Source organism: Calidris pugnax, unplaced genomic scaffold (genome assembly GCF_001431845.1).
Source record: "Calidris pugnax isolate Ruff unplaced genomic scaffold, ASM143184v1 scaffold292, whole genome shotgun sequence".
NCBI classification, from domain to species: Eukaryota; Metazoa; Chordata; class Aves; order Charadriiformes; family Scolopacidae; genus Calidris; species Calidris pugnax.
This window is the reverse complement of record NW_015091082.1, coordinates 660,137-674,912: the sequence shown is the minus strand read 5'-3', so window position 1 is coordinate 674,912 and position 14,776 is coordinate 660,137. Positions and strand designations below refer to the sequence as shown.

General features: G+C 48.3%; 1 protein-coding gene across 4 annotated transcripts in view; it reads right to left on the bottom strand.

Annotated features, from left to right (window-relative positions):
- Positions 1–4,503: 4,503 nt before the first annotated feature.
- The window catches only part of NUP93 (nucleoporin 93kDa), an 85,960-nt gene continuing 75,687 nt past the window's right edge, over positions 4,504–14,776 (bottom strand). For all 4 annotated transcript variants that reach the window (XM_014957391.1, XM_014957392.1, XM_014957393.1 and 1 more), the window contains 6 exons: positions 13,927–14,043; positions 13,158–13,276; positions 10,236–10,353; positions 9,775–9,858; positions 8,995–9,123; positions 4,504–4,737 (listed from right to left, as the gene is read on the bottom strand). In XM_014957391.1, the coding sequence (XP_014812877.1) occupies positions 4,627–4,737; positions 8,995–9,123; positions 9,775–9,858; positions 10,236–10,353; positions 13,158–13,276; positions 13,927–14,043 (678 nt within the window). In that variant the 3' untranslated portion in view covers positions 4,504–4,626. The remainder of the gene's footprint in view (positions 4,738–8,994; positions 9,124–9,774; positions 9,859–10,235; positions 10,354–13,157; positions 13,277–13,926; positions 14,044–14,776) is intronic.

Here is a 14,776-nt window from a genome sequence, read left to right as displayed (position 1 = left end):
GGTGACAGGAGTGACGCGGGGACTCTGCAAACCCCCCGCACCGAGCAGGACTCGAGTTTCTTGGTGCTGCAGGGAAGGAAAACTGGGAAAAGAGATGGTTATTCAGGCCACTGCCAGCAACCTCACCCTATGAGGCTGAAGGCATCATCCTCCTCCTCTTCCAGGCACTACTCCCATCCCTTCCAGCTCCAGAGCCAGAGAGAAACGGGACAAAAATGCCGGTGCAGGGACACGAGCAGAGGCTGTACTTGAGCACTGTCCCACCCCAGGGACACAGAACTGGAATTAACAACATCCCCTTCTTTCCTCCAGGCTGGAAGGCAACCCGCTGGGTGCTTTGAGAAGCTGGGGGTTATTAGGGTTGGGGAGACAAGCGTTGAGAGGGTAAATAAGAGAAACGACAACAACAAAAATCATTAATTCATCCTTTCTGAACATAATCCCTCCAGCTCCTGCAAGGAAGAAAGTCTTAGACAAACACAGCAGTGGGAGGGGAACGGGGGAGCCACCTCGTTTAGCGTTCGTCTGGAAAACAAAACAAACCAAAACAAAATCAGGATTGAGAAGCGGAATCCCCAGTCCGTGGGGAAACCCAAGCAGAGGAGGAGGAGTGGGGACGTGCCTGGCAGGCTGGAGGCACTGACCTGTAGGAGCAGCTGAGCCAAGTGTGCACTGGGGCACCGCTCCCAAAATACTTAGAAGAATTCATGTTGGTGGGGGGATAAAAAAAAAATAAAAATAAGTAAACCCAAAAAATTCAAAAGGACCTGAGCTGAGAAGACAGGACCCACAGACTCCAGCTCCAGCAGCCCACGGCTGACCCCTGGGCAGAGTTTGAACTTGTTTCTCCCCACTACTGGAGAAGTTAACACAGGGCAGAAAGTTTCCAGTGAGTATTTCTAGATTCCCCTGCAACTCCCCCATAAATCCTGACCACATCTGAAGGACAGGACAGAAAGTGTTCCAAATTCCATGCTGATGCTGGGGAGCTCGTGGATGTTTCGCGACCGCTGAGCTGTGGAGAAGGGACCGGGGTGCGCGGCAGTTGTCCCCACACCGGGACAGAACATCGCACGCTCCCACAGCAAACACCTTTCCACCCCTTCCTCCAACCCCCTCCAGCCACACCACCGTGAGCTGTGTTTGACCCAAAGCAGTGAGCCCCCCCGGATGCATCTCACCCCCCCGAGGATCCTTATTGCTGAGGATTAGTCCCAGAGCAGGAAAAAGCAGATGGAATTATCCTAAAATTTAATCTGCAGCATCCACCTGCACTTTTTTTTTTTTTTTGTGTACAAGGGGGCAGAGCTCCACTACCTTAGAGAAGATTTATTGCCTTAGGTAAGAGTTATCCTTATACTGGGAATAAATTCAGCTCAGATGAATGACAACCACTGCCTGGCTCAGATGTTGCTGTACGCGACCATGATTTTCATTTTGACCTCTGCGAGTCTGCCCGAGCAGATTGAGGCCAACCTAAGAATTCGGTAACAGCCCCAAAAAGCCCCTTCTAGCAGATGAAATGTTTCAAAACCCCAGGCTAAGCCTGCACGTCAGCCAAGCCTGAGTGTGAAAATACACTGGGTTAGAGATCCGGGGGAGCAGAACCGGGTCGTTCCCTCCAGCAGAATAAGCCTGGGGTGGAGAGAAAAGAGTGACATCTGGAAAACCCCGGGGGTGCCTGACTCAGCAGGTCACCAGGAGGTGTGTCAGCATCTACCTCAGCGCAGCAGAAGCCCTGGCAGTCGTGCAGAGCAGAGCCAAGGTTCCCCGAAGCCAGGTCTGGGTGTGGAGCTGGATCCCACCGCTGCCCTCGGGAACGCGGGGAGACGGAGGGGCTGCGACATTCCCAACCTGCAGAGGAGTGAGGAGAAATCACAGGGCAATCCGTGAGAAGGAACCCCATTCCAGCTCCGCAGGGTACCTCCTGCTACACCCCACCACCCCTCACATCTTGCCTGAACCAGGGCCGGGCTTTGCTTTTCCAGGGTCAGTCCCAGGGCTTCGACTCCCTGGGGTTTATTTCCTCTGTCTGGGCATCACAGAAGGACTGTTTTGGCATTTTAAAGTATGAAATAACCCAATTTCTGCCTGCCTTCGAAGGGACCAGTGGCTGGAGTGGCAGCTGGAGGGAGCAAACTGCACACAGCCATTGATGTTCTCCTTCGCTAACACCCGGGAAGGCTGAGAAGCCCTGGAAAGCATCTGCTGGGAGCTGGGCATCTGCCATCCTCAAAGGGCAGGCAGAAAAAAGGTCCCCAGGTTCAACGTTTGACATCAGAACCACACCAGCAAGGCCACACGCCAGCTCGGCTGGGCAGGGGACAGGCAAAAGACCCCAGAACAAAGTCCTGCCCCGTGGCAGCCGTGAGAGCTGAGCCCCAAAGGGCTTCTGTCCCTGGGTGAAGGGGGGAGAGGGAATTCCAGCAGGGGAGGTGGCCTTCACCCTTCCTGAATGAACTCCAGCAGACCTTGTCCCTCTTGCCCAGGTCAGTGGTTGCCCCAGAACAGGCACAGACTTGCCAGCCCCTCCGTACGTGAGGCCCTTGGGTGCTGGGAGTAACTGGGGGACAGGGGCCGAGCAGGAAAATCACAGGAGCAGGATTTATCCCACAGGACCGCACGTGGGACAACCCTCCTCCAACCAGGCCCGCCTGCAGGCACCAGGAAAGACACCTTGCTCTGCCTCCTGCCTTTTGGCAACCCCTTCTCTAGGGAATGGGATGAATTTTCAACCGAGACGTGCCAAGAAGCGGTGAGGAAGGAATACACCAGAAATATAACAACTAACCAAGCTTTCCACACTCACCTCTTGACATTTTGTTAAGAGAATTCAATTCTCCCAATTCAATTCTTCCCCCCCCCCACCACTCCCCAACCAAATAACTCTCTGGTCACTCACCAAAGCCTCTGTACCTGCAGGGTGTTGCCCAGGTCTCCATCAGCCCTCAGCTGAAGGGATCTTGACCGTGCTAGAGGAGCACTCAGCGCCCCACCAACCCCAGCCACGTAGGCTGGAAGCCCCAGCAGCCAGTTTGCCAGCGCTGAGAGACGTGGTTTCGGGTGGCTCCACAAGCCATCCCTCTGCTTCCTGTCCAAAAGGTTGACAAAACTTACGCTACAACATTTCTGGTGGGGAAAAAAAAGTGGTTAGGAAATTGTCATCAAGCCAGTCAAATATCCCTCCTGTGCTGTTAAACTCGTATTGCAAAATGGAGGTTCATTCTCTCCCACCACAGCTATCAACATGCCAAGGCTGAAATCAGCCCCTGCCTTTTGTGGCCTGTTCTGTACCCAGAACCACACGTGTTCTCAGGTCCCAGTAACACAAACAGCACGAGGGCAAGGCAGCAGCCGTGTGTGTGTGGAGCAGAACTCCTCCTGCATCACCTCAAAAGGCAGCAGCCGTGTGTGTGTGGAGCAGAATTCCTGCATCACCTCAAAGACAGGCAGGTATATTAAAGAGAGAAGCTACTAGTGCAACATGCTCCCTAGGCTTCCACACCAAGTTCATTATAGCTCAAAACATTAAAAACTAATCATTTTTTAATGCCCCTGGCTTCAACGGGACTCGGGTTTCCCACTAAACCAGCAGTAAAATCCACCCACACCCAGTGCAGCCCCACTTGGACTCTGACTGCCCCTGGTGAACTCGATACCGGATTGTTTTGAATGCAACTGGCTAAAAACTCACGTTGTCGATGTCAAAAATCTCTCCTACCAGAATATGCCTGTTTCCAATCCCTGCTGCTCCTGCAAAAGCTTCAGCGGAGCTCCAGGATGGCAGATCCATGAGAGTTTAAACTTCATTAGGGGAAAAGGAGCCTCTGCAGCTCACAGAGGCATAAACACACACGCCACACGAGACAACGTTATGGACTGACAACAGGGTGGCATGTCTGCGGTGCATCATAGACAGATTTTCAACATTTAACGTGCATTCAAAAAATAAACCCCCCCCAAAATTTCCAAACTGTACGTTCAGCAAGCATTAAAACACAGGTTTCTTTTCCACTTCCTCTTCACTATAGAATCGCTCATTCATCTCCTTACTGCATGTCATAGAATCACAGAATGGTTTGGGTTGGAAGGGACCTCAAAGCCCACCCAGTGCCACCCCCTGCCCTGGGCAGGGACACCTCCCACCACACCAGGTGGCTCCAAGCCCCCTCCAACCTGCCCTTGAACCCCTCCAGGGATGGGGCAGCCACAGCTTCTCTGGCCAACCTGGGCCAGGCTCTCACCACCCTCCCACCAAACAAGTTCTTCCCCACATCTCAGCTCCATCTCCCCTCTTTCAGGGTCCAACCCTTCCCCCTGGTCCTGTGGCTCCCCTCCCTGATCCAGAGTCCTTCCCCATAACCTCTGACTTCTTTCTCTGCACAGCCCATTGACTAATTCAGAGTAATTTCCTAAATGCCAACCAATTTAAAATAAAATGAACAAAAACGTAAAACCACACAAAAAAAAAAAATCGGTGAAAATGAAAATGTCAAAAACAAATAGAAAGCAAAGAAATTTATTTCCATCAACAAAAATACAGAATACAAAACGATCCTGGTCCCACCCTCTGAACGTACTGAAGACAGGCAGGGGTTGGCGCAACCCAAAGCAAGAGCTTCTCCGCTAATTCATGAGGACCTCCATCTGCACCAGCCTGGCGTTGGTGTCTCCCGAGGTTCTGTAAGGGATCATCCCAGCAAACGTTATCAGTGCCCGAGCCTGGGACCGAAGTTGCTAAAAACCAGAGAAAATAAAGCACAGCCACTTCAGTATCCAAATGAAACCTCGCAACGAAAGCCGAGTTAGACAGGAGTTAAACACTTGCCTTTTCAAACAAGGAAATGTAAGCTTTATTTCTCAGAGATGCTCTTTGGATAATGTATATCCGCTTTTGGAAGGAAATCCAATTATTTCCTTTTCCAACCATTAAAAACATGTCCAGTTACCCTTTCGTTTGGAAAAAAAATCCCATTTATTTAAAATTATCCAAGAAAAAAACATTTTGAACCACGTGGGGCGTTGCTGTACTGCAGCAATCTTGCAATTTCTGCAGGGAACGGGCTTTCCCAGAGCGACAGGATTCTCTCCCACCTCCCAAAATACAAAGCTGACCCTGCTGAAATGCAGCATGAACCCTGGCAAGGCACAAGCACCAGGAACAAAGCGGTGGTGCCACACACGCCTGGTGCTCTCCCGCCTCACCTTAAAGACATCCTTGAAGGCTCTTCTTTCCCTAACATGATGAAAATAGACGTATCGAGTACATTCAAAGACCTTTGCCTGAAGGAACCAAACCCCTTCTCGCACGTCAGAAGGCTACGTAACAGCTGAAGGAATTCAGGAATGATTTTTTTTTTTTTTTTCATTTTTTAAACCATTAGTAAATTAACAGGAAGCTGGTGGAGGTCAGGAGAGTACAGAAAGTCTGAATCTTTATGGCAGATGGTGCAAGAGTGTTTTGTTTGCTTAGAATCACATAATGGTTAGAGTTGGAAGGGACCTTAGAGATCATTGAGTTCCAACCCCCCTGCCCTGGGCAGGGACACCTCCCACCAGACCAGGTTGCTCCAAGCCCCATCCAGCCTGGCCTTGAACCCCTCCAGGGATGGGGCAGCCACAACTTCCCTGTTCCAGGGTCTCCCCACCCTCACAGCAAAGAATTTCTTCCTGGTATCTCATCTCAATCTCCCCTCTTCCCATTTAAAACCGTTCCCCCTTGTCCTGTCCCTGCACTCCCTGACAAAGAGTCCCTCCCCAGCTCTCCTGGAGCTCCTTCAGATATTGGGAGGCTGCTCTAAGGTCTCCCCGGAGCCTTCTCTTCTCCAGGCTGACCAACCCCAGCTCTCTCAGCCTGTCTCCATCCCTCTGAGCATCTTCCTGGCCCTCCGCTGGACCCCTTCCAACAGGTCCATGTCCTTCCTGTGCTGAGGACTCCAGAGCTGGACACAGGACTCCAGGTGGGGTCTCACCAGAGCAGAGGGGCAGAATCACCTCCTGTGACCTGCTGGCCACACTTCTCTTGATGCAGCCCAGGATGGGGCTGGCTTTCTGGGCTGCCAGTGCACACTGCCGGCTCATGTTTAAATATTAAGCATCTCTACACTACTATACTGGAAGATCCCACTGTTTAAACCCTCCTTTCATCTCCTCACCGCAGGGAGAGCTGAAGCAGCTCTGGTTGCTGCGGGCACGTGGATGGGAAATCCAACTGCAGGAACTTGCAACTGAGAAGCGACCAAAACCCAAGATCTGACTGGAAATAGTTACAAACACTGTCCCCGATGCCCTTCTGGGCAATTCCACCCCTTTTTGGGGGTCGTGTTAAACCAGTCAGTCATTCAATGGCAACAGAGGAAATCTGGAAGCTGATACTGGAGCAGCCAAGAGGCTCCTCTGTTTGTTTCAAGACACTTGATACCGATGACTTGGCTACTTAACGAGGGAGCCTGAAAATTACATGTTCAGTTCCAGTCACAGTCAACATTTCTTCTAGTTTGCTTCCAAACCTGTTACACGGTGATTACGTGTCATTACATCTCCTGCTTTTCAGTGGAGGTCAAAGCAGGTGGTAGATGAAAAAAGCACATCAAGCTACCTGACCCTGTGGCATTAAAATATCAAGAGGCAAAAACTCTCACTGTGACTCAGAAAGTCTTAGGAGCACTGCGAGTCACTGTTCCCTTTACCTTTTCGGTAGCAACGATACTAGAGGTGGTCTGTTTTTAAAAATCCAAGCAACATGACAGGCTGCAACACTTGAGGAAGAACGATCAGAGGTTTGCAGAGGTTAAGAGCGGCCTGGAGGTCTAGATGTTCTATTGGCTGTAATTACTTAATGCATGTTCGTAAAGCAAGGCCACAAATAAATAAATAAAAAAAGAATGCCATTCCTTTCATGACCTAATTTTGCTGCCCTTGGGCTGCTCCGAGAGAGTTTGCCACCCCGGACATTGCTGTCACAGGCTGATGGCATCTGGGTCAGGGCTGTCACCGCAGCCGTGGTTTCCGGCGCTGCAATCTCTGCCTCCAATCTGACTAAATGGATCAGGCCAAGCGGGACAGGACTTTGCTCCCTCTTTCCCAAAAGTAATTAATGTATATACAATAAAAAAAAAAAAAAAAAAAAAAGGCTCAAAACATAGCTTGGGTAATTTCTTTCTGAAATAAACAAGTGGATAAAATTCCTGCTCCAACTCCAAACCTGATAATTTCTCAATAAAGCCCATTTAAGCTCTGCAGTGGGACAGGAGATGTTCTAACAGAGCACTGCTGGGTTTAAGGGGCTCCAGACGTACTATTCCTCTCTGTCCTGCCGGGTCCACTCTGTTCCTGCCTAAGCCCCTCTAGCCCTACCCATTCCAGCAGGATCCAGTCACACCAGTGCTTGGCACCAGAGGGCACATTCAAGAGCTGTGTGATCCCACCCTGGAGGGACTCCGCTTCCTGCCACGTGGAATAAGCCTCAGACTTACAAAGAGCTACTATCTCTTGTTTTCACATTCTTTTGATGAACAGAGGGATCTGAATCTGTCTGCTCCGATGGATCTAGAGAAAACCCAGGGACTTCAAAGAACTGTTCAAGGAAAGGTCATTTTTTGCTTGCGCTTTCTACTGGGCAATGCGCTGAGACTGTTAAAGCTCCTGGAAAAGCCTCATTTCCCCTAACATTTGCTTCCCCATGGAAAAAGAAAAAGCTGCCTTTCTCCCAGGGAAGTTCAAAAGAAAAATTCTTGCCAAGCAGAGCCTGCAGAAGCTTGAATCTGCCATCTCTGTTCTGGTAAATATGGAAATCTTGCTGAAGAAACACCTCCCTTCTCATGTTTGAAATGCCCTCATTTCTTCCCATCACTAAATCCCCTGAGCTGCTTCCCAGACATCGAAGTGGATCTGGATTCCCTGCTCCCACAGTCTTGGAGGAAACTCTTCAGGGTAAGAAAAAAGGGGTACACAGACTAAAGCTGTTCTTAACCCACCTTCTCCGTGCCCGTGCCTAGTATTTTTCTGCAGATGGAAACCTTTAGGCAGCCGGGAGCTACAGGGCTGTAGGTTTTTTTCTCTCTAGTTAACCCTAAATTAGGAGATTTTTGCTCCCTTCTGACATTCTGGTCCCATAGCTGTTCTCTTATCACCTCCCTGGCTGCAGAGACAGCAGACACTCGTCCCCTCTGATGGTTACGTGCAGCTTTTATTGCCCACGGCAACCGGATTCCATGACTCAAGAAACCCTGTCTCCAGCACCACCGATACCCTGGCTGCCACCACAGATCCCACCACCAGGCCAGAAGCTTGATTAACAAAACCGTGAGCCTGACAAAAGCATACTTTCGAGGGTTTTTAGCAAGGCAAATCACCAACTGCTCTCCACAACTGTACGAGCAGGAGAATGCAGAGCACGTCTGTGAAGCACGCTCACGCTGTTGGTATGACACGGTGTCGTGGTGGCTTCCTTCTACACAAACTCCTGCCAGCAACGCTGCTGAGCCCATCGCCAACCAGCCCAACCATCTTTGGCAGGTCACAGTCACGGCCGTCATGCTGAGATGACACCTGACAGCATTAAACCCCTATGGAGATGGTAAATGCTTCTACATAAGGCACAGGACAAACACAAACCTGAAATAAACGGCTATTATTTCTTAATCTGGAAGATGGGACAAGTGGTTTTGCCGACTTGGTTTCCAAGTGCCTGTGGCAGCTTTAACAAGAGCAAACCCAAGGACAGCTGAGAACTCTTCTGCTCCTGACAGCATGCTGACAGCCCATGCTGACAGCTGAGAACTCTTCTGCTCATCACTGCATTCTGACAGCCCAGCGGCTGCAAATCTGGCTGTGCCCTTTCATTAAGTGGCACCTAGTCCAAGGCTCTAAGTCACTGAGCAAGTCATAAGCAAAAACCACGAGAGATTCAGAGTTATTCGAAGCCCAACCCCTTGAAATCAGGGGAAAAAGGAAGTAGGAAAACTTGTCAGACAGTGAGGATTGTAATCTTACCGAATCTCTGTCTTCTATTACCCGCTGGGGTCTGGCAGGAGTGGCTGGGCTGGTGCCTTTCATCCTCTTATACTGGGTGAATAAAATATTCATGGTGGCAAGAAGGACCTCAGATAAATTGTGCCTGATCTGCACCAAGAAGGGGGAAAAAAAAAAAGGAAAAAAAAGACATGTTGCAATGAAGAGCGGGTTGATGGAATCATTACCCTTGGTATCCGACACCAGAAAACCAAGCCATGATGACTAGGGTTGGTATTTACTCACAGAATAGTCAGAATTTTATGAGTTACCCCTGCTGTGACGGCAGCACCTGGCACAGAAGGTTACACCCAAATACACACAAATGCTGTCTAAAAGAGAAGCATCACCCTCCAGTTAAAACAGTCAAAGAGCAATAATAACCTTCCGTTATGCTTCATCTCCTAATACCCAAACACAGGATTTCCTCTAGTTTGGAGGGAAGGAAACACAAGACCCTACAAAAGTCAGCAGCACAGTTGTAAGTTTTCCATATTCTGAATTCTTGAATCACACTCAGTAATTTCAGAGAGATTCAGATCTGCAGATGCCTTCTGCAAAATGAGGACAGGATTTTTGGGTAGAGAATTTTAGTGCTCCAAAGGAGAAAATGTCACAAGCCAAGAGTCTCCTTGTATGAATGCAAAATAATTCCATCCTAATTCCCCGTTAAAGAATAAGAATGATGAGATGACAAGGTTTTAAGATCCTTTTAACAAAGCAAAAGCCTTTTGGGAGCTAAAACCAAGAAAGAGTACTTACTTCATCGCTGAAATTCCGGAAGGCAGCAACTCTCTCCTCCACACAGTCTTGGCTGAGAGGCACGAGCTTTAGGCGTTCAATAATCTTCAAAAAGAAAAGCAGGAATCAGGGTAGATAATCAACGTTCTATGTACCATATACTAATAAACTGTATTTTTGAAGTGTTAATGTAATGCTCCCCGTTCCATTCAAGAGAATTCATTCCATTGTTATTTACTGGTTTATCTCCTCACTTTGCTGAGCAACGGGAATATTTTGTTCAATGTCTACAAAACAGCTCCAGAAGGATCTTCCTGATTATCAAGCAACAGGGAAGAAATGCATTTTTAAATTCCTACAGCACTGCAGCACCTTCTAAGTCATTACATACAATTTTTTGTTTTAAGTGATATTATTTGAGACATTCTGGGCTTTCAAGGGCATTAGAAGGCTGCACTTCAAACGGAACTCTTAAAACTTACATCAAAGGCCCTGTCAATGTGACCGGCGTGATATTCATCAAAAAACGTGATTAAGTCTAGCAGAAGGTAGAAGGTGGAGTCAATGGATTTCTTTGCACTTATCCCCTGAGCTTTGTACCTGAAAGAAATTGTTTTACAATTTTAGTGTGCAAAACCAGCAACACATTCGTAAACGTGCACTTGCAATTCTTGAAAGCAGAGACATCAAGCCCAAGGACAGAAGGCACCGAACAAAGGACAAGCCTTGATCTTCCTTAACCAGGAGGCAGAATTTGCACAGGTTGTGGCTTTTTTTTTTTCTTAATTCACTCTTAGTTTTCCATCAAATCCAGCATTTGTTTCCTTTTAGATGTTTAAACTTCCCATATTCAGGGGGAAAATAGCGAGAGGAACGAGAGACCTGCAAGGCAAGCGCTGTAGGAGCACATTTAACACGCTGGTTTACAGCAGCCAATTCTCCAGCCCAACTGCCTGCTTCAGGCAAGGAGTTCAGACTTCAAAAAATGGATTAAATGCTTCCCTGTGCTCCTTCTAGCCACGCTTGCCATGAGAGAAACCGGAGGGTTGGCTGCTCTCTCTCCTACCGGCACAAGAGCAGACAGGAGCAAAGCAGGAGGTCAAGTGGATGGTACAGAATCACATGGGGTTGGAAGGGACCTCTGGAGATCATCCAGTCCAACCCCCTGCCAAAGCAGGGCCAACCAGAGCAGGTCCTACAGGAACGTGTCCAGGTGGGGTTTGAATGTCTCCAGAGAAGGAGACTCCACCACCTCCCTGGGCAGCCTCTGCCAGGGCTCTGCCACCCTCACAGCAAAGAAGTTCCTCCTCAGGTTTAGGTGGAACTTCTTAGATTCAAGTTTGTGCCCATTTCCTCTTGTCCTGTCCCTGGGCACCACTGAATATTGCCCCAGCCCCATCCTCTTGACACCCTCCCTTGAAGTATTTATAAGCATTGATCAGATCCCCCCTCAGCCTTCTCTTCTCCAGACTAAAAAGACCCAAGTCCCTCAGCCTCTCCTCATAAGGGAGATGCTCCAGGACCCCTCATCATCTTTGCAGCCCTCTGTTGTCCCCTCTCCAGCAGTTCCCTGTCCTTCTGGAACTGGGGAGCCCAGAACTGGTCCCAGTGCTCCAGATGGGGCCTCCCCAGGGCAGAGCAGAGGGGCAGGATGACCTCCCTCCACCTGCTGCTCACACTCTTCCTGATGCCCCCCAGGATGCCATTGGCCTTCTTGGCCACAAGGGCCCATTGCTGGCTCATGGTCACCCTGTTGTCCACCAGGACTCCCAGGTCTTTCTCCTCAGAGCTGCTCTCCAGCAGGTCACCCCCACCCTGTCCTGGTGCAGGGGGTTATTCCTCCCCAGGTGCAGCACCCTACAACTTGCCTTTGTTGAAGTTCATCATGTTCCTCTGCCCAACTCTCCAGCCTGTCCAGGTCTCGCTGGATGGCAACCCTCGGCGTGTCAAGCACCCCTCCCAGTTTTCTTTGTCAGCAAACAAAAAGTACGTGGAGGAGAAAGCCACAAGGCCTTTTCTGTTGGGTCTTTCCCCTGTTCCATCACAGTAACAGGCAGGAGGAAAGCGGCATCGCTACAGTGCCCTCTGCAGCGTGGGGCACGGAGAAGATCTCTCCATTACATCTAACTGGCAGGAAAACGAGCTAATCAGAACCATGCTGGCTTCCCAATCAGGCAGGTTTGCGGCTGTAAAGTGCTTTATTGAACAGCAATATTTAGCCCCTTCATGCAGATCAAAGCAAGCAGCAAAACAAAGCCCATGACGGCCTTTGCTGAAGCTTCAACTCAAGCCACAGGTTTAATTTTTCTTAACGTCTGGTACCAAATGAGTCTCTCACTAAGTCAATACGGCACCAATTTTCAGGCCGCAGCCTGACGAACCGAGGGAAAGGCCGGCTCAAGCAGGGACTGGCAAATGCCACTTGTCAAAAGAAGAAAGGCCAAGGCCTCTGACTGAAATCAATACATTTCTGTGTTTGTCTTCCTAATTCCGAAGAGCCAGCGAGCGTGCTCCCTTTATTTTTATTCTCTCCCCACCAGAATGGCTGAGGAAAAGCAGTAAGACATTCCTCACAGGTACCCACCTTTTGCTTGAGTGAAATATCGGAATCGCCCATGGCACTCGCTGGTGACAAGATGGACCAAAAGATGATTTAAAAAAATCCCAAAGCTATTTTGCAATTACAGCCCTTCAGGAGCAGGTTATTCCTAACTTCTAGCTGCTCATGAGTCTTAAGCACTGGTGTCTCTCAAACACACATCCTCAACAGCACACCGACACCGCAGGTGACATCCCTCTGGGTCACTTCCACCTCTCTTTTCTAAACACCACAGGGCACTTTCCTGAAGTAACAGGCTGTGGAAATGAGGCCCATTGGTTACCTGAGCCATATGCACACCTCAGCTGAAATGTTCCTTTTCCAGCTTTCATTAAAGCTGTAGTGAAATGAAGTTTTCAGACAGCTACTGAACTCACCGCTCTGCTGTTACCACTCAGGATTACTGGTTTTGGAGCGCTCTCTTAATACTGTTTCAAACAATCGCGTGCCACCAATCTGCAACTGTTATATTTTGCTTTAAAAATAATCTACACCATACAATTCATCACACATATTGCTCCGTACTAGACTGCCTCCAGTTGGCAATCCTGCAATTCCCTCTTCCTGATTCACCTACACATAAAGCTTCTTAGCAAATTTATCCCTGAATATTAAGCTTCTGGTTTCAGGACTGCAAGCCACGACGAGCAGGACAGGGTAAATTCCACCTTCTTTTCTGTCTTCCTGGATGCACTGCTGCGGACGCAAGGGTCCAACCAGCAGAAACAGAGCCAGGAACCCACTGAACCAGCAGTCCCAGGCCAGGTCCAGATGGATCACCCCAGTCCTACCCCCTCCCTCTTACCTCTCGGCGATGGAAAGGGCCATGTTCTTCAGCCGCTCTTTGTTCGACTGGGGAGTGCTGATCTGGGGAACGATGGGACTGAGGAGCTTGTTCATCAGCTCTAAAACTTTGTCATGGTTCTGTGGGTATTAAAGTCACAGACAAATGAAGGGAGCACATTGGGACTTAGTGTTTTAATCTCATTGGAAAAGCAGAAAGGTCTCCCGCAGCGGTGCCCAGTGCAAGCTCAGAGATGCTGCCTCCCTCCCACAAAGAGTCAAGATCATACTAGCTATGAGCAACATAATGCTGCTGGCTCATGTGAGAACATATTTTCCCCTTATCTTCCTCTAAAACAGTGGCTATGGTTGCCTCCACGTTTATTTCAAACCTATTTTGAAAGGAAACAAAAGTACTCACTATACAGCCCAACTATTTTAGACTTCAACACCTATGAAACTGGAAGAGCACACTCCAGGTAAATACCTTCACCAGCCCCAATAAAATTATGCATGGGACAACCTCTTCAAAAGACCACACTGATCAAGAGCCAGGATGTCTTAAATCAGAACGGGCTGGAGCCCAATCCATCTGGGTTTGCTCACCAACCCCCCCCTCCATGCAGCCAACAGCTCTGCTTTAACAGCAGCAGAAATAACCTGCTTCAATAAGGGCAATTCAACCCCCGAGATTAAATTTAACATCCTAATCACAGGGAGAACAATTGGAAAAACACAAAAAAAAAGGTGAACCAGGTACATTTTTAAGGCAGTGCATAGAAGATATTTACCTTTGCAAGATCATAGAGTTTTGCAGCTTCTTCAAACAATCCTTTATTTTCTGCTGCAGAAGCCACTTTGTTAATAATGGGGTTTGTGTCACTTGTAAACTTGTCTATCACTCCAGGCTAAAGAGGTGAGACAAAACCGAAAGGAGAGAAGAGAAATCAGAATGCCTAAAAACTCCTGAATATTCTATCAAGGCAATGAATATTTTACATGTTGGATTATGATGAGAATGGCCTGTACATTTCCATGGGAACGTGCAAAAGGGACCTGTTAAAAATAGAAAGAGCTCTTGTGTGAGAGACTTTCCCCAAAACAGAGTCAGCACTGAGACATCTGCAGTTGCAGATTCATTCCAAATGACCCAGATAACAGGTCAAATTCTACATTATTTTAATTGCTGATGACACATTACAAAGGAAAAGAAAACACAAAAGGCTTCAGCATCTAACGTGCCTGGGTCTCCAGGGATGCTGTTTGTGAACGCTGGTTGCAAGTCAAATCCTACACGGATAAACAGATGCGCGACCAGAATTTTCAAAGAAACAATAGACACAAGTAGGATAAAAGGGAGGAAAGAGTCAAAGATATCTGGAAAAGATTTTACTGCAGTTGAGGATGTAAAAATAGGATTAAATCATCTAGAAGAACTTATTTTAAAACGGAGATTGCTGGTTTCATATCAAAGAAATGTGGAATTGAGTAAAGTCAAGAAAACAGGATTTAACACTAATGGTATAATCTAAAAACTATCTGTCTTGCAAAGAACTGTAAAATGAAAGAATGTGTCAAGATTACCAAGTTACCTTGCTCTCACTCTCGTGTGTGCAATTTCACTGCTGTGAGACTGACAGA